This window comes from Pogona vitticeps, chromosome 2 (genome assembly GCF_051106095.1).
Source record: "Pogona vitticeps strain Pit_001003342236 chromosome 2, PviZW2.1, whole genome shotgun sequence".
In the NCBI taxonomy this organism is placed as follows: Eukaryota; Metazoa; Chordata; class Lepidosauria; order Squamata; family Agamidae; genus Pogona; species Pogona vitticeps.
The window spans coordinates 31,387,917-31,412,971 of NC_135784.1; the positions used below are offsets into that span (position 1 = coordinate 31,387,917).

At 44.1% G+C, this 25,055-nt stretch overlaps 2 protein-coding genes and 1 long non-coding RNA gene across 3 annotated transcripts; 2 read left to right on the forward strand and 1 right to left on the reverse strand.

The window, feature by feature from the left end:
• Positions 1-1,130: 1,130 nt before the first annotated feature.
• On the forward strand, positions 1,131-15,138 carry LOC110089326 (cholinesterase). The gene is made up of 4 exons (XM_020812304.3): positions 1,131-1,289; positions 5,786-7,262; positions 9,710-9,866; positions 12,110-15,138. The coding sequence occupies exons 1-3, from the start codon at positions 1,274-1,276 to the stop codon at positions 9,849-9,851; spliced, it is 1,635 nt and encodes a 544-aa protein (XP_020667963.3). The 5' UTR covers positions 1,131-1,273; the 3' UTR covers positions 9,852-9,866; positions 12,110-15,138.
• Positions 8,420-9,703, reverse strand: LOC144587606 (uncharacterized). The gene is made up of 2 exons (XR_013542765.1): positions 9,543-9,703; positions 8,420-9,350 (listed from the first exon to the last, which is right to left on the reverse strand). It is a non-coding gene; the product is annotated as an uncharacterized LOC144587606 (long non-coding RNA).
• A 1,287-nt stretch (positions 15,139-16,425) lies between the features above and the next one.
• On the forward strand, positions 16,426-24,110 carry LOC110089325 (cholinesterase). The gene is made up of 4 exons (XM_072989187.2): positions 16,426-16,573; positions 17,310-18,765; positions 19,950-20,110; positions 23,023-24,110. The coding sequence occupies exons 1-4, from the start codon at positions 16,555-16,557 to the stop codon at positions 23,031-23,033; spliced, it is 1,647 nt and encodes a 548-aa protein (XP_072845288.2). The 5' UTR covers positions 16,426-16,554; the 3' UTR covers positions 23,034-24,110.
• The last annotated feature ends 945 nt before the right edge of the window (positions 24,111-25,055 follow it).

The following is a 25,055-nucleotide window of genomic DNA, read 5'->3' on the forward strand; positions in this document are numbered from 1 at the left end:
AAAATCAATGTAATTGCTGTTCTAAACAGCCCCTCGGCTCAGCTGAACCCAATCCAAACCAGGACAGCTGCCCTGTTTACTTGCACCCTTAATCATAGAGAGAGATAAGTAATAATGGATAACAGAGCCAAGCAGATTTACAAGCATCTGATTGTGTAAGGGTTTGTGCTGAAATACTTGTTTAACTGCTTGTTGAACTTAGAGTAACTGAAAGGGGCCCCAAGATCACCTCCATGACCACCTCTTCTTTCTGACGGCCTCCTCATCAAGCGAGGCTGTTTGGGGTTTTTTTTTTTTTTTAAAGAGGTCCTCTTTCTCTTCACCTTTCTTATTTACACTTGAAACAGTTGGGGCTAGATTTTATTTTCTCCTCACCATCTCTTGAGAGCTGTTTTCCCCTCCCCCCTTTTAAAAAAGCTTCTAGGATGCCTGTTAACCTTCTCTTTTCTCCTGATGTCAGGGAAGAAGGAGGGGGAAGAGGGGTCGTGGGGTGAGAAGCACAATGACTGCAAAGGAAGAGAAACCTAATGGCATTTTGAAAAGAAAAGACAAGGGAAAAAAAGGAAAAGAAAGGGTGGCTTGTAATTCTAGGGAGCATCTAGGAATGTGTGTCAATTTATCAAGTCCAAAAAGGATACTACTTTCCTTTTATTTATTTAAGCGGTTTTTAACCTGCCTTTCTCCGTAAAAAGGACTCACGGTGGCTTACCACAACTGAAAGACAGTGAGTAACACTGAGTATACAATACCGAAAGAATAAATGAATACAATTTGTTGGGTCGCTTTGTGTTGTCAAGTCACTTCTGATGTATGCCAACTTGAATACCATTTCCAAGGTATGGGAAAGGATCCTGCAAACATCCCAAAAGAGGGAAAACCTTACTTGGTTTGGTTCTGCTACATGACCAGGTAGCCAATAAACTGCCTTCCAAATATTTGCATTTAGTGTTCACATCTATGTGACTGTCCAGCCTCTGCATTGCTTTCTCCTGTCCTTCCAGCCTTTGCCTGTAATCAGGGGTGGTTAGACTGTGTTCCCTTCTGAAGTACAGCATTTGTCCATGTACACAATGTCTCTTCGATCCTTGGCTTATATCCATATCTTGCAAAGGCGTGATCTCCCGTCACATGTGACTATATCCTGTGTGGTCACTGACTTTCCTGTATATCCTGATCTCTCCCTGGGTGTTATTTGTAACTGCTTCACTTCTCAACACCCACTCCAGCGATTAGATCTGAGGAGCAAAGGGACACCGAGGAGCTATAAAACCACATGTGGGAGAAAGGAGGTGAGTCCATAATAACATAGAAAGGTTGTAGGTGTCAGGCATGAATGTTCTCAAACATTCCAAAACACCAGGGGGAAAAAAAGGGGGGGGGAGAATAGAAATGGGTGAAAATGAGAAAATTGTTTGTTTATTTTTGCAAACAGGAAGAGAGCTGCATAAGACTAAATTAAGAACCCAGATTTCTAGCTCTGTGGTTTCGTCTGATATGTACATGTAAGCATGCATTTTATACTGTATAAACATTTCAGTGGAAAAGACAAAAATACCAGGAAAAGTTGAACACAGCAGGAGAAGAGGAAGACCAAATGCGAGATGAATTGACAAGAATGCACAACTCTGAGTTTGCAGGAGCTGAACAGAGCTGTTAATGATAAGGACCTTTGGGAGGTCACTCATTCAGAGGGTTGCTAGAAGTTGCAGGCAATTTGATAGCACACAACAACAACGACAATGCCTTCTGGCCAGCTGGCACAAGCGGTGGTTGTCTAGTGTGTTTGAAAAAGAGATGACAAAGAAATGGAACGGCTAAAGTGTAGCTTGGCCAAGTTTGCCAAGATTCGGCAAGGTGTGTGTGTGTGTGTGTGTGTGTGTGTGTGTTTGTGTGTTTGTGTGTGTGTGTGTGTGTGTGTTCCTTGGATATAACACATCAAGATAGAGTCCTACTTTTAGAAAAGTTACTTTTTTGGACTACAACTCCCAGAATCCCCCAGGGTCTCTGAAAGGATCTCTACTAATGGTATACATACTGTATTAGGCTAACATGGAGATGTAGCATTAAGTGTACTAGTGTACTAGCAGGCGCCCAGGATTCAAGTTTTTCAAAAAAGAGAAAACAAGGAGCTGGCCTAAGGCACAGCCCAGGTTATCAAATGAGCACAACTTGCTTGCTAGACGTTTTAGAAGCAATAGCCATTATATTAGTCTGTGTTCGAATATCAGGCAAAAACAAACAAACAAACAAAAAAGAAGACAAAACACACCTTCAAGTGTTGTACAGTATCTTAATGTGAGCCTTTATGGACAAGTCTACTTCCTCGGTAATAAGAGTGGCACTACATGGCAAATATTTATACATGGTCACAAAACTTGGGCAAAAATTGTCCATCTGGCAAGTTGTTCTAGCCGCCTAGAGTGGTTGTATAGACCAGATGGGCAGGGTATAAATCAAATAAATAATAATAAAATAAATACATTCATGTGAAGATTCCAAGGTGAGTAACCTGTGTTGGCTTTTTAAGGTAATGGAACTGATCCTTTGACATTTTCAGCCTGCCGACATCTTTGCTGTGATAAGGAGGATACCAACTCTGTACCTCACCAAGGATGTTGGCATCCTTGAAAATGTCAAAGGATCTGTTCCTGTTACTTTGAGAAGCCAAAACTAACAGGAAGAACAGCGAAGAGCCCTTTGTTACTTAGAGGGATAACAAAGGATTTATTGTGCTCTGAGCTTTCGTAGGTAAAGACCTACTGTATTTCATCACTTACATGAAGTGTCACAAGAAATCAGAATCCATAGCAAGGCTAGATAGTGTACAGGAAGAGGTTATTTATTTATTTATTTATTTATTTATTTATTTATTTATTTATTTATTTATTTATTTATTTATTTATTTATTTATTTATTGCATTTATATGCCGCCCATCTAGACATAGTCTACTCTGGGCGGCTCACAATTTAGAATATAAAAACAATTTAAAATATACAGGTTTACATTAAAAACAAAATGAGTTAAAAACAATGTCATAGTAACTGAGTTCCAGAAAGTAAATGGTTGTTCAAAGGCAGAGGGTGGGGGAGGAATGATTTGGGGTGTGAAGGACCGGGTGGGAAGACCCCAAAATCTGAAGGGGGGAAAATGAGGAGCTAGAAGCTTTCTCTCCCATATGCACAGCTGAAAAGTATTTTTCTGACATGGCAGCAATCTTTCCCCCTCTTTTCCTTTTTACCCAGTAAAATAAACTTATATGTTGTGAGACATAGCATATTTTTTGGGGAGGGGGGGGAATGGAAAATATCTTAGTAGCCTGGGAAGAAAAGACAGCCTTTTAAAACATGCCAAGGAAGCAAAGCAACCTGCTGGCTGCAACCAAAGCGTGGGGCCATTAAACTGAAATAAAGAAACACCAAGAGACAATATGGAAGCCTAAAACTTACCCCAAGAAATGGAACGGTGAATTTAGGTGCCTACATTGATACAGTTGTAGTTTCTAGAAAGGAAGGCCTTTGTTCTGTTGTGGGAAGTGATTACAGAAGACCTATCTGGATAGCTTGGTGGTTGAGGCATCTTTAAGAGTTCAAAACCTCACTGTGCCTCTTTGGAAAGGGATGGACTCTATGATCCATAAGGTCTCTTCCAGCTCTGCAGTTCTAAGATTCTGAGGCAGGACTTACTTGATAGTTTCAGACAAAGCCTAGAAAAGTGGCTTTTTGAGTTCTGCTCATGATAGCTGAAGAATTTCTGGGAGTTTCAGCTCAGCCAAGTAATTTTTCCAAGCACGGATTCTAGAATACAGGTAATGCTCTAAGTCTAAACATGAGGATGAGATGGCTGGACAGTGTCACCGAAGCTACCAACATGTATTTGACCCAACTCTGGGAGGCAGTGGAAGATAGAAAGGCCTGGCGTGCTCTGGTCCATGGGGTTACGAAAAGTTGGACACGACTAAACGACTAAACAACAACTAGTCTAAACAAACTAACTGCAGACAATGGTGGCTGTTACCAGAACAAGGAGTAGCTAAGTTAACTTACAGAGTCAGCCCTTGAATATCAGAATAATTTACATAGCACATGCCCCCACAGCTTTGGAAATAAATCACATCCACACTTCTTATTTTAGGGGGAGGGGAAAACTAGTGTTTATTTGAAAAATGCCCTCAGTGCTGGTTAAAGGAAGTTCAGCTCATGCTGAGCATGTGAAAAACAAGATAAAATAAAAAAAAATAACTGATGTTTCGGCAGGCCTTCCCCTCAACCAATTCCTGATTTTCCCTCTTTTTTCCTCTCTCCTAGTGTCTGTTCCATCTTGTCCAAAGTTTGTCCCCTTTTTAAAATTGTTTTAATTATATTGTATCACGCCTGTTGTAAGCCGCCTAGATTGGTCTTAAGTGACTAGATAGGCGGGATATTAAATAAATAAATAAATAAATAAATAAATAAATAAATAAATAAATAAATAAATAAATAAATAAATAAATAAATAAATAAATAAATAAATAAATAAATAAATAAATAAATAGGAAACCTGGGGGGGGGGGTTTCCCTGTCTTACCTGAGTTGCATCTAGTCACTTCCAACATAAGAGGGCCTCTCTTGATACTCATAGCATTTGGTCACACAAAATCTGTAAACTGGGTGATTGACATTAATGAGATCCTGTCATGAGGCATCAGAAGGGATCCACAGGTTCTCTCACAAATTTTAGGCATCTGGCTGGAGAGCTAGAGGTTGGGAGCTTAATTCCCCTCTGTGCCTCCTTGACAGGGGCTGAATCTATGGGGTCCCTTCCAGCGTTGCAGTTCTAAGATGATGAAGATTTCTAGACTAATTCTGTTGCCCAACACGGGATAATGTCTAGTGTCTTATGCATCAGAGAATTCTTGGGAAAGCAAAGAAACAAAATAGGCTTTCTCTTTCTGACACTTTATAGCTAGCTGAGACTTTTGTTGTTATTTAGTCGTTAAGTTGTGTCTGACTTTTCATGACCTCATGGACCATAGCAAGCCAGGCCCTCCTGTCTTCCACTGCCTCCCGGAGCTGGGTCAAATTCATGTTGACAGCTTCAATGACACTGTCCAACCATCTCGTCCTCTGTCTTCCCCTTCTCCTCTTGCCCTCACAGTTTCCCAACATCAGGGTCTTTTCCAGGGAGTCTTCTCTTCTCATGAGATGGCCAAAGTATTGGAGCCTCAGCTTCAGGATCTGTCCTTCCAGTGAGCACTCAGGGTTGATTTCCTTTAGAATTGATAGGTTTGTTCTCCTTGCAGTCCACGGGACTCTCCAGAACCTCCTCCAGTACCAGACATTCTAATAGAGAGCCACAATGGTGTGGCAGATAGAATGTCAGACTAGAAATCAGGAGATCTGGATTCAAATTCTCAGGTGGCTGTGAAAATCCAATTGGGTTACCAAAGTTAAACTATAAATATTGCACATACAGTATCTTAACAATGTGATTAAAGTTGTTATAAGTTGGAAGCAACCTAACAATGAGACAGACCTAAATGAGACAGACAATGGTTAGACTCCTACTGGTGCTCACTTCAGGTTTGTGAAACTACCTGTGCCTAATTGTGGCTAATTGACAAGCTGTTGGGATGCATCCTGGTTGCATGTCTGGTCCTGCACCTGCTTAAACAACTGATATTTTGTGAATTAGCTGCAGTTAGCCATGGCAAGTTACCAAAAACCCGATGCAAAGACCAATAAGATTACAGCCAGCATATGAAATATTCTTCTTCACTTTTAACTATTTCTGATTTTTTCCCCCCAGTTGTGGCAACCATGTTTCATCTCATCCCTTTATTCTTCCATCTTTTCTGCTTTCTCTCACTGACTTCCATCTCCACCTCTGAGGAGGACACTGTGGTCGTCACCAGCACCGGCCCTGTCAAAGGCAAACAGGTCCCAGCAGGATCGGGCTCTGTGACGGCCTATTTAGGCATCCCCTATGCTGAGCCCCCACTGGGGAAACTGCGTTTCCAGAAGCCCCTCCCTCATCAGCCATGGAGCCACATCTTGGAGGCCACCAGTTTTGGCAACTCTTGTCCCCAGACAAACGTTTCTGGCTTCCCTGATGCAGACATATGGGTTGCCAATACACCATTCTCAGAGGACTGTCTCTTTCTCAACATCTGGGTGCCTCGCCCACAGCCTTCCACCCCACTGCCTATCCTTGTATGGATCCAAGGGATGGGTTTTATCACTGGCACAGCCTCGCTGGACATCTACAATGGAGCACTCTTAGCTGCTAGAGAGAAAGTGATTGTGGCCTCCATGAATTACCGCCTAGGAGCTCTGGGCTTTCTATATCTGCCACCCTACGCTCCAGGAAATATTGGCTTATGGGACCAACATCTTGCTCTGAAATGGATAAGAGACAATGCAGAGGTCTTTGGTGGAAACCCAGCTCAACTGACTCTCCTTGGCCACAGTGCTGGGGCAGCCATGGTGGGATTCCACCTGCTCTCACCAATAAGCCAACCTCTTTTTTCTCATGCTGTGCTTCAGAGCGGCATTCCCAATGCTCTCTGGCCTTGGAAAAGCCCTGAAGAGGCCAGACTGGAAACGGTGTCCGTCAGCAGCTCAGTGGGGTGTGCTAACCATAGCCACAGTGCTGTAGTGAGCTGCTTACAAGGTATAGAGATTGGTGGCAAGGAATTTTCTCATCTCGCTACTGTCAACTCGTTGACAACAGATGGAGAGTTCCTTCCAGATGAGCCCCGGAAGCTTTTGGAGACTGCCAGTTTTCGTGGCAAATCTGTTCTCACTGGCATCACAGCTGATGAAGGATCTACCTTCGTGATGCTCATGTATTCTGACACCAAGACGAACGGTGGGATTTTGACCTGGAAGCAGTTCCTTCAAGGAGTGATGGGGACGATGAAAAGAGGAACCGACGAAGCCGTTGCCAAGATGCTAGCGTTGAAGTTCAGCGAAGGTTTTCATGGACCAGAGCGGTACCGTTTGGCATTTGCCCAATATATGAGAGATTACTTCTTTGTGTGTGCATTGGATGAATTTGCGGCAAAGATCAGAGAAGCTGGGAGACCAGCGTATGTTTATTCCTTCGATCATCGCACCTCTGGCTCCATCTGGCCTGAATGGGTAGGGATGCCCTATGGCGCTGAGATACCTTACTTGTTTGGAAGCTTTGCATCAGCTTTGCCGACGAACCAAACTGTCACAGAGGCTGAAGAGGCGCTAAGCCACAGGGTGATGCAGTACTGGTCCGAGTTTGCCAGAAATGGGTAAGGGATTGTTCATGTTATGCCACAACATTTGTAGTCGAAAACAAACGAGCAAACAAAAAAAAATATATATGCTTCTCCAAGTTCTGCTTTCATGACATAGAGCAGATGTGTGGAAACATTATTTTTGGGAATAAAAATCCCAGAATCCCCAGTCATGTACAGCCAATGACTGGGCTAGATGCGGGATTTGGGGAGCGGTAATCCAAATAAATAACACGCTTGAGCTCTGCATAACGCCAGGCTCACCCATGCACATTCTGTGCTTATCTGCTCCCTTTGTTCTTGGTATCGCTGGTGAAGGAGGCCCACCTTCAATAATCCCACTTCCAGCCTGTTGCTTTTGTAAAAGATGATGTTTGTCCTACAGATATGAACAATGCTTTGGACACAGCTGTGGGTCAGTTAACATCAGATCGTTCATAGCTCTGGATCCGGAGGCATCACTTTGTAACACAAAATAGCCGTAGTGCAGGGGTAGGGTTGCCAGACGTGAGGCAAAAGGAGGACATGTCCTCTTTTTTAGCCTAATGTCCTCCGTCAGGCAGGCAAAGATTAAAAAAAACTTTTAAAACGTCAGGTTTTTGTCTATTTTATGTTATAATTTTGGATGGGAGGGGGAGAGGTGGAAGGACCCCCTCCCCTTGCCTTTCCCCGCCCCCACCTGCCTGCCCACCCCGCGTTACCTGCCAGCAGCGCCAGAGCACAGCCCTCACCCCCTTTCACTGCAGTGGCGGCTGCTATCCGCCATGCCCGCCCAGGCCACGTGGAGCCCAAAAGGCAGCCTGAGTGGAGCACCGCCCACTGAGCCAGGCAGGAGAAAGCAGCGCCCGAGCGCATCGATGGGAAGGCGAGCGCCTGGACTGTGTGTGTTCAAGGTCCCTTTTGGGGACTCCAACTCCCACACTCCCCAGCCTTAAACTTATGACCCTCAGGGGAGGGGAGGCTGCCTCATTTGCTTTTGCCCGGTGCCGCTTTCCACCTGCCTGTGCCAGAGCCTTGTTTGGATGTCCAGATTAGCAAGGTTGACTCTGAGCCTGTGGAGAGTGTGAGCGGCCAGGGGTGGGTTCGGGTACAATTGGCTGTTTAAATAATGTTTTTTGGTATTTTGAAAAAAAGCCTCAATTGAATTTATTTTTTATTTTTTAACATAACTGTTTCTTGGTTGGTTCACTAAGAGACATTTATTGGCAGCTATTGTAATACAATAGAGACGTGATGCTGTTGCAGGTTAACCGCAGAAGCCTCTGTGCTGCAAGGTCAGAAGACCAGCCATTGTAAGATCGAATGCATGCGACGGAGTGAGCTCCCGTTGCTTGCCCCAGCTCCTGCTAACCTAGCAATTCGAAAGCATGTAAATGCAAGTAGATAAATAGGTACCACCATGGTGGGAAGGTAACGGCGTTCCGTGTCTAGTCGCGCTGACCACGTGACCACGGAAACTGTCTACGGACAAAACACTGGCTCTATGGCTTGGAGACAGGGATGAACACTGCCCCCTAGAGTCAGACACAACTGGGCTAAATGTCAAGGGGAACCTTTTCCTTTATTGTAATAAAATTGTATTGATTGCGGGTTTAATCTGGAACGATTCAAATGAAACATTCAATACGTCCTCCTCTGTCCTCTTTTTTGTCTTTCTATGTCCTCCTTTTGGTACCCATGTACTGTATCTGGCAACCCTATGCAGGGGCAGCCATTTTGACTGCCAATCAAACATGGAGGAAGCAGCCTTCCTTCACATGCTGCCTTTTTTGTCAGGGGCGTGGCTGAAAACTATAATGGGGGCTAAACACAATCACTGCATGCTGCTTGAAATGACGCTGCTGCCTCTGTTCCTGCCACACAGCCATGCCAAGACGATTTACAGAACAGAATGTGCAGTAATGGTTTGCAGAATACACCTGAATACATTTTTGTGGATGAGTCCTTTAATCTGGTGATAATCCTGCACCCATGACCTGGTTACAGTTACATTGTCCTCTTTTCTGTACAGAACACAATCAAAACTGATTTGGATGTATGCAGATCTAAATATTCCTGTCTGATAAACTGATAAACAATCAATATAGGCAGATCTAAATATTCCTGTCTGATAAACCAGTGGTCCCCAACCTTGGGCCTCCGGATGTTCTTGGCCTACAACTCCCAGAAGCCTTCATCACCACCTCTGCTGGCCAGGATTTCTGGGAGTTGAAGTCCAAGAACATCTGCAGGCCCAAGGCTGGGGGCCACCGTGATAAACTGATACACAATCAATATAGGCAGATCTAAATATACCTATCTGATAACTGATAAGCAGCCAGAAAATCCATTCAGCTCTGAAAATAATCTACTGACAATTTGATGCTGACTATATGGCCACTCTTTCTGTTTCATGTGCTAGGACAAAAAAACAGTTTGTCTTTATGAATAAGAGAACTACAGTTTCTTCTTTGCATTTGTAGGCATCCCACTGGGTCTACAAATGAGGTGCAGTGGCCCCTGTACAATGCCATAGAGAAGAACTACTTCCACATCAGCACCGGGACACCCCAGATCAAACCAATATCGCCAGCCCCACACTGTGATTTCCTAGCCACACTTTGAATATGACTCGCACAAGTAAGTGCAGCATTTGGCTTTGTCTGGAACACGAATGCACAAAATCAGGATCAAAATACTTTCTTAAATGAGAAGAAAGTATTTATGAATGAAATGGTGTGTCTGGCAAATAAAGAAATATGGATTCTTCTAACCATAGCTCCCTCATGGGAAGGCAAAGATTCCAGGAGCCTGTAGAGAGGAAGTGTAGGAATATTTTTAAAAAATACCCCCAAATGTTTTCTCGAAGACTTTCACGGCTGGGATCCGATGGTTGTTTTTTGGGGTGGGGGGATTGTAGAATTTTAGATAGATAGATAGATAGATAGATAGATAGATATATAGATAGATAGATATAGATAGATAGATAGATAGATAGATAGATAGATAGATAGATAGATAGATAGATAGATAGATAGATAGATAGATAGATAGATAGATAGATAGATAGATAGATAGATAGATCTACAACCACCCCAAACAACAAGCATATATATATAAATCACCAGCCAGCCCTAACACACACACACACACACACACACACACACACACACACACACACACACACACACACACACACACACAGTGGTACCTCGCTTAATGATGACAGTTGGTTCCCAAAAATCGCTGTTAAGCAATTTCATCGCTAAGCGAAACACGGTTTCCCATAGAAATGCATTGAAAACCGGATAATCCGTTCCAATGGGAACGGATTGCCGTCCTTAAGTGAAAATTGCCATAGGAAACATCGCTAAGCGAAACACGGTTCCCCAATTGAAATGCATTGAAACCTATTCAATGCATCTCAATGGGGGAAAGAAATTACAACAAATTTAAAAGGAGTCGGAACAAAGTCAAATTAATTTAACAAAGGGTTTATTAAGTGCACTTATGATTTCAAGCATTCTAAACATTTTTAAAACATTTTTAAACATTTAAAAAAACAGCCAACATGAGGCTGTCAAAACCATCGTTAAGCGAAACAGGGGGACCCAAACTGTCATCGCTATGTGAAGCATGGTCCCTATGCGAAAATCGCCCATAGGAACCATTGTTAAACGGAGTGCAAAATAGCTCCGAAAAAGTCATTGCTAAGCGATTTCATCGTTAAACGAAGTAATCGCTAAGATATATATATATATATATGTTAGGGCTGGCTGGCGCTTTTCTCCAGTAGGGTAATCCATGGAGCTAGGATGATTGTTATCAGAAAAACAACAGCAAAGAGAAGGGATAACCTCCACCCCCGGTGCTGCTGCCAAGAGGTTTGTAGTTGTCTTTGGATGCATTTAAATTAAAAACATTCAAAAGACCAACTGGGAGGCCATTTAGCCCATTGTATGGTCCACATCACTTTGTGGACTAAACTACTTTGCTCCTCAAATATCAGATGTAATCTTTGCTGGAGCAAACCATCCTGTCCCCAGAGCAGTACTCTCCATACCTTTCTGGGCCCCTGTTATGAGCTTGTTCTTTTGTGTGTGTGTGCACGTGGTTTATTTGTCTCCTTTGGTTCATTTCCAGTGTGTGTGAATCATGGGAATGAATAAAAAGGCTTCCTCTTTTGATTTGTCAATATTGTGAGGAGCCTTAAGAAGAAAGCCACTTCAGGATATTGAGAAATTAAACTTGCTCTGTTCTTCAGCGAAGGGGCAGAGAAGGTGGGGGGAAATTAGATTCTAATAGGGCTGTGAAAATGTACTGCATCACTTATAAATGTTGTTTACAATATATTTTCTTTGCATTGCCTTAAAGGGCCACTCAAGGATCTGCCTACAACCAAACAGGCCATAGATTTGGCTGTGGAAAGTTTCTGGAAAGGACCTTTAAGACAAGGCAAAGAAAAAGTTTTTAAAAAACTTTTTAATAAGTGATACAGCACATTTTCACCATCCTAATGGAATCTATTCCCCCCCACTTCCTCTTCCCTTCAACCAAGGAGCAGAGGAAGTGTATATTTGGCCAATATCCAGAAGTGGCTCTCTTCTTAAGCCACTTCAGGATATTGTAAATCCCCAGTGGGAGTCGCTAGAACAAAAGGAGCTTGAATTCCCATAAGTTTTTTGGATGTGCGGACTGCACTAAATGGCATATTACATCTCTATCAACTCTCAAGTGACCCTATTTACCCTACACCAGCCCGCTCCAAAAACAAAAAAACTACAACAAAACTGTGTATACAAGCCCTAGATCTACTGTATGACACATTGTTTGCTCCTTAGTTGATCCATTATTTCCCCCTTTTGTTCCTTCTTTCTCTGCAGATACAGTAAATCCTAAGAAGCTTCTGCTTTATCCTGGTGAAGACCTCCCTCTCAGTGTTTGTGGGGATCTTCCTAAGGGACCTGGGGCAAAGAGACAGTCACTCAGGAACTGGATGCCACAGAGTGTTCTATGTTCATGTATTCCACTCGAGCATCAATTCAATTTTATTTGTACGATCAACAGATCAGATGTCCACTGGAGCATAATTCCTGGTCCAATGGTAGTGCCTGCATTGGGCTTGATACTCAGGTCTCTCAATCCTCTGGATCCATTCCCAATGCAGTGCCAGGAATACTGCTGCTGTAAACAATAAAGTTGTGGCCGTTTCTTCCCCAAAGATTGTGTGCATAATAGTCATCCCCACTGAAGCCTCTGGTTTGCTTAGCATGAGAACCACAAAACACCCTGTTCATACCTTTAGGTGAGTGCACATGAACATCAGTTCAGGAGTGGCCATAGCTTGGAAATCTCACTTCTTTTAGACTACAGTATACTGTAACTCCCAGAACTCCCCCCTGGCAGAAGAGACTGAGTTTTTGTGAGGTTATTGCTTATCTTGGTCTAAGGAGGCTGTGTGTGTGTGTGTGTGTGTGTGTGTGTGTGTGTGTGTGTGTGTGTGTGTGTGTGTGTGTGTGTGTGTGTGTGTGTGTGTGTGTGTGTGAGAGAGAGAGAGAGAGAGAGTTTTTGTGAGGTTGTTGCTTATCTTGGTCTAAGGAGGCTGTGTGTGTGTGTGTGTGTGTGTGTGAGAGAGAGAGTTTTTGTGAGGTTGTTGCTTATCTTGGTCTAAGGAGGCTGTGTGTGTGTGTGTGTGTGTGTGTGTGTGTGTGTGTGTGTGTGTGTGTGTGTGTGTGTGTAGGGACCAATTCTCTCTCTCTCTCTCTCTCTCTCTCTCTCTGTGTGTGTGTGTGTCCCCTAGGTGATGTTGACACTAACAAGCTCTCACTGGAGTTGGTTGGAAGGAGCTGGAGCACTCATATGGAGAAAGCTTTGCCAGAGCTGCTGCTATTGTTGTTGCTTCCAGCCCATTCTCCTCCTCCCAAGTGGCTAGACTTCAGTGCTTCTTCTTCAGCTTAGGCCTCTCTCTCTCTCTCCCCTCCCCCCCATGTTCAGCTGTTTCCTCTTGCCAGGACACTTTTCACATCCCCTTACCTCTCTCTCTCTTTTTTTTACACATGGGAGAAGACTGTGCTAAGTTAGCAGGCTATTCCGTCCATTCAGCATAGTATCATCTGTCGATTTTTTAAAAGGAAGAAGTCTGTGGACGAAGGAGAGGGGTGAAGGGTGGGGAAGTGAGTGGTGCTAATAGGGTGGGAGTCTTTGCTGCAGTTGATATAGACAGTGATTTTAGGTTCGCATGGATAAGTAATCATTTTCCAAATGAACAACAACAGCGGTTTCAGCAGTAGAAGCTTCCAGTGGCTTGGGACAGAAAACTCTGAATTAGTCCAAATCAACCTCGCTGTATAGTTGCATACCTACCTACTTATGCAAGTGTAGCACAAAAGGCATAGCTTTTGGAAGCAAATAGCTGTGAGTTAAGAAATCAGCACAGACATTATCAGCTGCATAGTGTACTACGTTGTGTGACTCAGTATGTACCTGAACATCATCATCATCATCATCATCATCACCACCACCACCACCACCGCCGCCACTGTCTTAGAACCATAGAGCTGGAAAGGATTGTACTGTGTTTCCCTGAAAATTGACAGGGTCATATATTAATTTTTGCTCCAAAAATCACATTAGGCCTTATTTTCAGGGGATTATTTTTTTTCCATGTACAACAATCTACATTTATTCAAATACAGTCATGTCATCTTCTTCTGGTTGCTGCACAAGGTTAGAGGGCGGGGTTTCACTTAACTGGGGCTTATTTTGGTGGTAGGGCTTATATCCTGAAAAATCATACTAGGGCTTATTTTCAGGGAAACAGGGTATGGTTCATCAAGTCCAGCCCCTTTCAGGGAAGATCAGAAGAGAATCAAACTCCAAAACGCTGGCTCTGCAACCAGATACCTAAACCATAGAGCTATCCAGTAGTTTTATCTATGCTGATTTCTTAATTCTGGGTCATTTCCCTCCCAATGTTATGCTGTGCATTGTGGTAAGTGAAAATTCTGAAACACTCTAAATAACATCAATATTGGTATAACTGGGGTTCTTTTGGCATGTGTGATTGAGCCCTAAACTGACTACTGAATCAAAAACATTTAAAAGAATAAACATTAATGTATTTTTAAAACTGAAAAGCACAGCATGCCTGATTAAAGCATCTTGCTTGGCAGGCAAGCATTTATCTGCCTGAACCAAAGGATGTTTGAGGATGGAAAGAAGGGAGGGGGCCAGTCTGGCCTCTGTGGGGAAGGTGTTTTGTTTCTTAATATATTGTTCTTTGCCTGAGAATTAAAAACAAGAACAAAAACTGCAGTGTATAGCAAAGTCCCAATGCAAGTTCAAAGATAAGCCAGAGAGCTTGTACAGTACTGGGAAGAACACCCCTCCCCCCTTTTCCTAATCTATTAAGCCATACCCTTTTTTGTTCACTGACTGACATTCACTAAAATAATATAGGCTAGCCAGCCAAACTATATACATTACACCAGGGATCAGCCTCTGAAAAGACCCTCTTTTTCCTGTTTAGCCAATGGCCACTTATGTCTATAGTCTGTGGATTAGCCAAGTGAGAAGACAAAGTAGAACACATGACAACAAGGAGCCAGACCACTAGTCAGCCTGGAAAACACTAAACCCTATAAAAATACATGTAGCAGCAGCCATTACCAGTTGTTCAAATTCAGGGTTCAGTTCAGGTTCAGTTCCAGTTCAGTTTCATGAATAGTTTCTTGTTTCTGTATTTCTCGCTCCTGCCAGCTGGAGTTGCAACAGTCCATAGATCCAAGACAAGAGGTAATCTTCATCATATATCTTATATGAGCTTGTATTTCCCCATATTCGTTATACTTCATTGTGTGTCTGCGCTGTACATGAGTTCTTTTTGTCTTTAATAAAATTCCCCTTATGCATAGCTGTTTGTATTATATATTCAGCCCAATCTACGTCAAGGCACACTATAGTGAAAGATCAAAGTTCCCTTATGCGTGTGCTAACAGGGTGGAGGGATCACAAACAACCCGGAGCCTTGTTTTTTTCAGAAGAGCAGGTCATGCAGAATAGGCAAGCATTTAGGAAAGGCAGATTTGTACCTACCAATTTTGCCGCTCAGGGCAAGCAGCGCAAAAGAGAGCAACTTCCCCAGAATCAACGGTGTCGTTCCTGATGTGAAGTACCAGCATTTTCCATCCTCCACAGGGGATCAGCAGCAGCGCGAGAGCTACAAGAACAAAAAGTGTATACAATCTCTCTTGCTATAGGTACAAGCAAAATATATACATATTTTATGTACCACGTAACAGATATTAATAGGTTCTGCACTGTGCCATGTGGCCTGCCTTCTGCTAGCAAAAGGTAGCCTCCCCTCCCTTCCCATAATCACTGCTGAAGTAAGATTCCGCTGCGAGTCCTTCAGGACCAGCCCTCCAATTGGGCAGAGTAAGGGGAAAAAAAACAGCAGCCAGAAAATACTGATGGAGGCAGGGGCAGTTCTGGCAGCCCCCCCCCCGGCCATTCTCTCTCAGCTTTCTCTTCCAGCTATACCCCTCACCTGGAGGACAGAGCTGTGAGTGTTACATGGTCTGTCCTGCACTCCCTTTTTGCAGGGGCAGTGAATCTGCTCCAGTTTTTAAGCCCAGACTTTAAAGGCACCATTTTGGAGGACACCCTTCAGCACCCTGGACAGTTCTTGTAAAGTTCGAACCGAAAAATAGAAGTGCTCACTGAAACTGGAGTCGCCAGTTCTCAATGGACATGTGCTAGAGGAACGTGTTCCAGAATTAATGTTGAACAAAAAGTCACTTTATTTCTATACATAGAACCGGGGAGAGGGAACCATTTTATCCTTTGCTTTAGGCAGCAATATGCCCCAGCCTTCCTTTGCAGTCCATTTCATTCCACAGCAAAAGGTCTTGAGCTGGCCCTTCTGAATTTAGGTTTCATTTGTGGCCATGGGTGTAAAATAAGTAAAGATCCACCCTCAGTAGAAGTGTAAGCCTGGCTTTACCAGGCTTCCATTGCTATGTGTGTTGAGGGAGGCTTCCCTTTCCTGTGGCGGAAAGGCAAGGGGAATTTAAGTAACCATTGTTTTCTTTCACCTCAGCCACCTCTCACCCTGTGACCTCTGAGCCTTGACATGGGTGCTTACCTAAGACCTGGCTTGCATCTATGGAGCAGTCAAAGCCCAAGGGGCCATTGACCTTTGTACACATATATACTGTCAGCTACCTCCTCCCCACACATTATTGGTAGGATTTGACAGTAGCCCATACGCCTTGATTATCTAGTCTTGTCATTTGGAGTGAGCTACAAAGACACTGCAGACAGGCAAATGCTTCAAGGAGGAATAGGTGAGTCCATTAAGCCCAGGAGGCCTAGAGCCCTTCAAGAATGTACAAAAATATTGATGCATGAGTTGGAGAAATGTGAGAGAGATTCTGAGGTCTAGCACTAGAACTCTGTTTCCTCAAAAGAGAATATACATGGAATTGAACGAAGCCAGAATTCTGGTGAATGAGCAACCCCCAGCTTTTTAGCTTAAAGGGATCAAGGTGGAACTGAGTTGTCCCCTTTAAGCTGTTGCACCTGGAGGGCAGATTTCAATTCTGGAAGATTCCACTTCTGAATTTCCGTTGCCACCCTTCTCATTTCCACATAGGACTGAAAAGGTTTCTAAATTGAAATACTGCAGAGAAAGAAGGGATGAAAACAGAACTTGATGCTTTGTTCAATTTACACAAAACCTTTGGGTTTATCAGATTGTGTTAAGGGCTTCTTAGGATCACTGAAGCCTTATCTGCGAGAACCCTTGAGTTCAGGTCTTACTGCTGAAGATAACTAGACTAACTGGGGCTAAACTGAACAGCAAGGCTGGGCCTTCTTTTGCTGGTATACAGTTGGCTTGGTGGTTTTCGACAGGGTAGAGATGCACCAGGGTGAGACTGAGTGGCTTACTCTTGCACCAACACAGGGTATGTATGTGTGTGTCTTGAGGAAGAGTTCATTTCTTCTCCTTCATTGGTGGGAGACCTTGTCCCAGGAGATGAGATTCAAGATGTAACTACTTTTGGTCCCTGTTTCTTTTAGCTGTGGCCATGCCTGCTCTTCTGTCTTCATGCTTCGGCTTCTTCTTCCTGGTCTCCTGTTCGGCCGCCTCAGAGGAGGACACGGTGGTCGTCACCAGCACCGGCCCTATCAAAGGCAAACAGGTCCCAGCAGGATCAGGCTCTGTGACGGCCTATCTAGGCATCCCCTATGCTGAGCCCCCACTGGGGAAACTGCGTTTCCAGAAGCCCCTCCCTCATCAGCCATGGAGCCACGTCTTGGAGGCCACCAGCTACGGAAGCCCTTGCCGTCAGAAAAATTATTTTTCTGATCCATATAGAAGCTTGTGGTTTGCTGACACACCGCCTTCGGAAGACTGTCTCTTCCTCAATATCTGGGTCCCTCACCCACGGCCAGCAGCCCCAGTGCCTGTCCTGGTCTGGATTCATGGGGGAGGATTCTTTGCTGGGGCCAGTTCTCTGGCATTGTACAACGGGGCCTTTTTAGCTGCCACTGAGAAGGTCATTGTGGCTTCCATGAATTACCGTTTGGGCCTTCAGGGCTTCCTCTTCTTCCCACCACATTTCCCAGGAAACATGGGCTTGTGGGACCAACATTTGGCTCTGAAATGGTTGAAGGAAAATGCCGCCGTCTTTGGTGGTGATCCTGCTCGGGTGACACTCATTGGTCATAGTGCTGGGGGAGCGTCTGTGGGCTTCCATCTCCTTTCCCCAGCAAGCAAACCCCTTTTTGCCCAAGCAGTGCTGCAGAGCGGTACTCCCAATTCTTGCTGGGCTTTGCAGTCTCCTCAAGAGGCCACAGAGTCTGCACAAGCTTTGTTGGAAAACCTAGCATGCGATCCAAAAAATCACAGTGCGGTGGTGAGCTGCCTACAGGACATGGATGTTGGGGATGATGTGTTTTATACTATGGATTCTCTCATCAGACCTGTCCCAGATGGGGACTTTCTTCCTGATGAACCAAAGAAACTTCTACAGACTGGGCAGATACAGACTAAACCCCTGCTCTTTGGAGTCACTGGCAATGATGGGTCTAGCTTTGTAGCTGGTGTTCCAACCAAGGATGGAATACTTACCTGGGAGGAACAACTGCGAGAAACAGAGTTAGCATTGAACGGGGAATCTGAACCTGAAGCGGTCAAGGCTATAGCACTGAAATACAGTGAAGATGGCCATGGGCCAGAACAGTACCGTAGGGCCTTGGCCCAGTTTTACAAAGATTACTTCTTTTTGTGCCCAATGATGGATTTTGCTGCAAGCATGGCAACATCTGGAAGTCCTATATATGGCTACTCCTTTAACCAATACGTCTCTGGCTCCGTTTGGCAAGAGTGGATGGGTGCAGCCCATGGCGCTGAGGTGCCTTACCTGTTTGGAACTCTGTCATCCCTGCCAGGGAGAAACCAAACAACCACGGAAGCAGATGCTGGACTGAGCCACAGGGTGATGCGCTACTGGGCAGAGTTTGCCCGAAGTGGGTAAGGCATGTGATACTCCTCTAGACCAGGCATGGGGAAACTCAAGCCCTGGGAATAAATCTGGCCATTGTCGAGTCCAAGCTCTCCCTTCATGGGGCCACAAAATATCCCTGCTCCACCTGCTTGCCACCATCAATAGGTTGGCTTCCCAGGATTCATTCCTATATTTTCCCATTCTTTTTTCCATGTGATTTGGCAGAGGCACCAAATCAGGTTCTCATAGGGTTAATGAACCGCCTCTTCTTAGATATATGGTATACAGAATTAAATGTACTTTGTGGTATAATGCTAAATGTTAACTTGAAGATAGCTCATCACCATGGCAACCGCCATGGCAGCCACCATGGCTCCTTATGTGAATGCCACCATGGCAGCCTCTCTCTCTCTCTCTCTCTCTCTCTCTCTCTCTCTCTCTCTCTCTCTCTCTCTCTCTCTCTCTCTCTCTCATTTTTGGACTTCAAATCCCAGAATTTTATAGCTGGTAGGGACCGCAAGGATCATTGAACCCACTTCCTTGCAGAAACAGAAAATCCACAACTAGTGTAAGCCTGACAGAGGGCCATCCCGTCTCTGCTTAAAAACAACGAATGAAGGAGAATCCACCCCTTCTGGAGGCAGGTTATTCCACTGTCAACCTTATCACACAGTTCTTCCTAATCTGTAGTCAGAATTTGGGTCCATTACCACAAGTTCTACCCTCCGGAGCTGGAGAAAACAACATACTAGAAACCATGGTAGCTGGGGTTTCCAAGAAGTTGTAGATCTAAAAAAATATAGCTCTCTCTCATCCCCTCCCTCTTCCCCCCTCACATACGCACTCTCTCACACAAACTGTAACTTGATCCCCTTCTCTGGTGGAAATGGTTCCTTAACCTGCCTGGGAGTGCTTGTTGATAGAAGCCATGCTTCAAAACCACCTCAGACACTGAACGCAAACTATCAACTTCTCCTGCATTATTTGCCCTGAGATTTTTTTTTGTCTTTCGAGATCCAGAGAAAAGCATTGTAGCAGTTCCCTGAGGCTTCATCTGGCCAGCTCTAGACCTGAAAAAGACGCAGGCAGCAGGAGATAACACGAACAGTTGAGAACACAGTGGAAAGGCACCAAATCAGTCAGGGAAGTCCACGAAATCTCTGGCTATACTATAATATGGATAGCAACGATTTCTTCATTTCTTTGGTAGGAATCCCACTGGATCCACCCCCGAGGATGTGCAGTGGCCGCTCTACAATGCCACAGAGCAGAACTTCTTCCACATCAGCACAGAATCACCTCAGGTCATGCAGGTGTCGCCTGCCCACCACTGCAGTTTTTTGGCAACCCACCAAAATATAACCCAGAGAAGTGAGTTACAAACTCTCTATCCCAGTACCACAGCATCTTGCCTGCTATTAAATTCTCCACACCCTGCCCATGATGTTGCCGATGAGGTGTTTAGTATCATACAGTATTTTATTTTGTCCCTGGGATTACTATTTGTGGCAGGAGTTTTGGATCGGGGCAGGAAAACACCTCATTTTCCCATCTGTTGTGATTCTACAATATTTCCTGTTTTCTTAACCAAGGTGTGAGTGCCACCTCACACCAGTTGTCATGGGAAGCCCTTCAGCTGGACATTGTACAACCACAGCCCCTGTCTTGACAGATCTTCTACTGATACAATGATTGTGTGTCAATAAGTCAATTTTGACTCATGGTGACTCTTTTCAGGGTTTCTAGGTAGAGAATACTCAGAAGTGGTTGACTGTTCCCTTCTTCTGGGTGTGCAATAGGACTGTACAGCTTGCTCAGGGTTACAACGGCTGGCTCTTCTGGGAGGCTCAGCAGGGATTTGAACCCCTAACCTCTAGCTTCAACCTAACTCATTGAGTTATCCAGCCAGCCCATCAAGTTGTACAAAGAGACATACATCCTTCAACACTGGACAGGCCAAATAGCCATCTTAATGGCTCCTTATGTGACAGTAGGTTAATATTACAGTAATAACTTTGTTTTTCCTCCCATTAAGGACTTTCATGTATATTTTTGCACTATAAAAGCATACACATTTGCATGCATTTTTAATATATTTGCTTAAATGTGTCCACGCCAAAGGGTAAAATGTTTTATAGTTCATACATACTTAGTTGTTATATTTTAAAAGTGTAACAGCATGTACCTGTTTTCTCTTGAAACCACCCAACACTTGCAGATCTGTGGATTTCAAATGCAAGGTTGTTATAATTACTCAACTGGTCTCAAGAGGTGTGAGGGCCATAACAATTAAAAGCCATAGGCTTGTGGGACAAAGATTAAGCAATTGGGTTTCCTAAATCAAAGCAGCAATGAGAACTGAGATCACAACAACGGCAAAATGCTCAGTCAACTTCTTTTCTCTTTGGTTGTGGGTTTTTCAGGCTCTTTGGCCGTGTTCTGAAGGTTGTTCTTCCTGACGTTTCGCCAGCCTCTGTGACCATGGGCATCTTCAGAGGACAGCACTCTGTGTGTCCTCTGAAGAGTGCTGTCCTCTGAAGATGCCGGCCACAGAGGCTGGCGAAATGTTAGGTAGAACAACCTTCAGAACACGGCCAAAGAGCCCAAAAAACCCACAACTACCATTAGATCCCGGCCGTGAAACCCTTCACAAATACATCTTTTCTCTTTATTGTTGTTCTTTTTTAACCGCTCTTGCAGACTGATTGAAAGGACACTGTTCCATGTGGCCAGGTAAATGACTAGGAAAAGGGATCAGACCTTACCAGGAAGGAACTGATGTGCAATTTCCATGTGGCATGGGAGAAGAGTGTGCGTGTGTGTATGTATGTGTGTGTCTGTGATACAACAGAGTGGAGCATGGATGCTGGTGAGAAAAGGCTTTAAGGCCATGACATGTGGGTGGGTGAGAGAATGATGCTGGGCAATATGCACCCTGTGTCCGGAGGCAGCAATTATGCAAATATAGTGTTGTTTCAGAGCATTAGGATCCCATAAACACTTTATCACTGTAAGATATGTGGGAAGGTGTTGAGGGACCTGTACAGAAAGGGAATGGTGGTTCAGATAACAGGAATTGTGCAGGGTGGCGAACTGCCCAGTCAATGCATTCTGCATCCGTGTGAAGAAATTCCACTTGTGCATTGGCAAATTGGTTGGGGAAGAAGGGGAATGGTGGATTAGAGTTATCTGTGTGATAGGCTTACTTTTTAATCCCAGATTATATTTTGCCATGGGCTATCCAGTCACCATATAAATCCAGTTACATCCACCTTGCTAAGCTGTTACATCACAAGCTCATGTTTGAGCCCTAGATGGCAAGGGAGGTTGGTTTCAAGTAGAGATGGTTGTTTTGTATTCGTGTACAGATACGAATATCCCTGCGCAACTGGACTTAAGGAGGGAGTGACCCCTGTGGCCGGCCCATCCACTCACATGTCCAGCCCAGCAGCCATGCGGGGAGACTCGTCCTCCCTCCCACTGCCGGAAGTGGCCAGGTGAGCAGGAAGTGAGCGGAAGTGATTGGAAGGATGAGCGAGGCTGCCCCTGCTGCCAGACATGTGAGTGGATGGGCCGGCCATAGGGGCCGGCCCCTTGTTAAGTCCAGCTGCGTGGGGACATTCGTATACGAATACAGTACCTCCATCTCTAGTTTCAAGTTTTTTCTCCCCCCCCAAGTTATTTTTCCTCCTCTTCACATATATTTTAATCAATCCATTTTAATCAATCCTTAGCAGATTTCTGAAGTGAAAATATTTCTGTAATTCATTGCTTTATATTTGCTGCAGTTTTACTTGCTTACATCATTCTCCATAATGTATTGGTGAAGGCTTTCACAGCCAGGATCTGATGGTTGTTGTGGGTTTTTCAGGCTCTTTGGCCGTGTTCTGAAGGTTCAGAACACGGCCAAAGAGCCCGAAAAACCCACAACAACCATTCTCCATAATGTTTATCTGTATGTGAACATTCATTGTGGAGAATTCAAGTAGTGAACCCTTCCTTCCCCTTGTTAGAGAAGGAAACTATTCTTTTTGTGGGTGTGAGTTTTTAAAATTAACCACAATTATATTATACAGTACTGCCATCAATGTACCCTCTAGTTTTTAGCCCATCAATGTACCCTCTAATTCAGCCTCTCATGCCTCTATTTGTCAGAATATTCCTTTACTTTCTCTTCAGTAGATCTTAATGTGTGGGGACAGTTTAGTCCAGCATGCATTCCCCTGTAAGCATTTGTAAAAACTACATTCTGTGGCAACTATCAATATTCTTTTTTATTTCAGCATGTTTTTGAAGTGAAGAAGAGTGGGACTTAATGTAGTCTCTGGCGCCTGAGAATTCCAAGTTCATGGTTCTGAAGTACAGCAGGATCCAAATAAAACAAAATAATGACCTATGGTTTTTATTACAATTGAACTGGTTCTTCAGAAAATAAAGGAGCATTGTGTTTTCAGACACAATGGAAGTCTTTATCAAATGTGTTGACCTGCCCTCACCTTCTGCACTTGTCACTATTTGCAGTATCAGGGAAGGCACAAGTGAAAATGAGGACCAATATTCACCCAACGTGGTGAGAGATGATTGAAGAATGTCCACAGGTACAGTTAATTTGAAGCTTTGTTCAAGTCGTAGCAGGTAAGCAGGGGAAAAGATCCATGAAATGTTATTGAACATAATATGCACATTTGTTTCTTTACTATGAAACCCAGTGTACAGTATTAAAACTAGTCATATATTGTTAGCATGCATTTTGTGTCATTTGATGACTTTTGAGTCTGTTTTTTACAAAATGCAGATTTTAATGTCAATTCCAATGATGGGCACATTATTTCAGGAACAATTCTGAGTTATTTTATTCTTCTGCAGTCGTCAGCTTCTTAATGACATTTTCCTGATATTATTATTAAGACATTGGTTGAGCTTGTTCCCAACAAATGTATAGAAACATGCATGGGCCAAAAACAGACTTGCCCTCAAGGAAGTGCAAAGTTTGCCAAACTGGACTTCCTGGGTCCCTTCCCTAATTAACAGAAATACAGTAACTAAACCTCTCAGTCTGCAAAATTCCAAACCTTACAAAACTATTTTAACTTTGGTCTGAGTTTTCCTCGGATATTAATCGTGATCATGATCCCAGTGGTTGCACAAATTTGTGGCACAACACGTCACGTTCACGATGTAACCCACAGGGCTCTTCCTTTCTCGCGTACAGTCGTTCCTGCCACGGGTACACCCTTCCATCCTGTATTTCAGTTTGTCTTCTGAGGAGAGAAAAAGGGAAAGAAAGAAAGAAAGAAAGAAAGAAAGAAAGAAAGAAAGAAAGAAAGAAAGAAAGAAAGAAAGAAAGAAAGAAAGAAAGAAAGAGGGAGAGGTAATACAGATATACTGTATTATAATACAGATATACTGTATTATGGAAAACTTGAAGGAAATCTACATTTCTTTGGTTTCTCTGCACAAGATGCAAGTCCTGATGCAGTTTAGAAACTGTGTCAATGCACATTTGCAGGAGGGCTTCTTCTCTTTCCGGTCAGTCAGGGCTGGGAGGCTCCTGATAACACCAGAGTCCTCACCCGACTGATATGTGGCAAAAACTGAGCCACTGGAGCTGCCCTTTGCCTACAGAAGGACAGCAAAGATGGGGCCAACCTAGCTTCCCATGGGAGGGAGTTCCACGGTCTGGGAGCAGCCACAGAGAAGGCCCCGCTTCCGTGTCCCCACCAACTGCCCCTGTGAGGGTGGTGGGACTGAGAGGAAGGCCTCCCCTGATAAGTTGGGCCAGATGTTCCAAGTGAAATAGCTGAGAAAAGCTTCAAGCCTCTGTTTTCGACCATACTGTTCATGTACCCGGACATTCAGAATCCCAGCAGGAGGGACCAACTTTGTGGCAAGCACAGCTCAGGTGTGTCCCCATGAAAAAAGGGGGTTGTTTTCTGGACAGCAGAAAGAATAGGTCACATGTAGTAGAAAAAGGATAGGAGAGGAAATGACGTTTCTTTCATTGATAGCCCCCTTTTCCTCCAGTGAATGAAACTTTGCTGTCTCCATGGCCATGGAGAAGCTCCTTTTTTTCCTGCCGCCATTGTGTCTATAGCATCCTGTCAATCTCTTCTGAGTGGTCAAGGCCCTGTTGCCCTGCGGCCCACAAGAAGAGGACATGGACCCCTCGTCAGCCCACTGTGAAGAATTTGTGTGACACCCTTGCTGTTAGAATTGCTTACATCCTCTTGTCAGCCAGATTGATCTCCCAGGATTGTAACCAGAATAAAAGCGGGGAGAAGGAGAGAATTGGGTACCCCATCTTTAGTTCAATGAA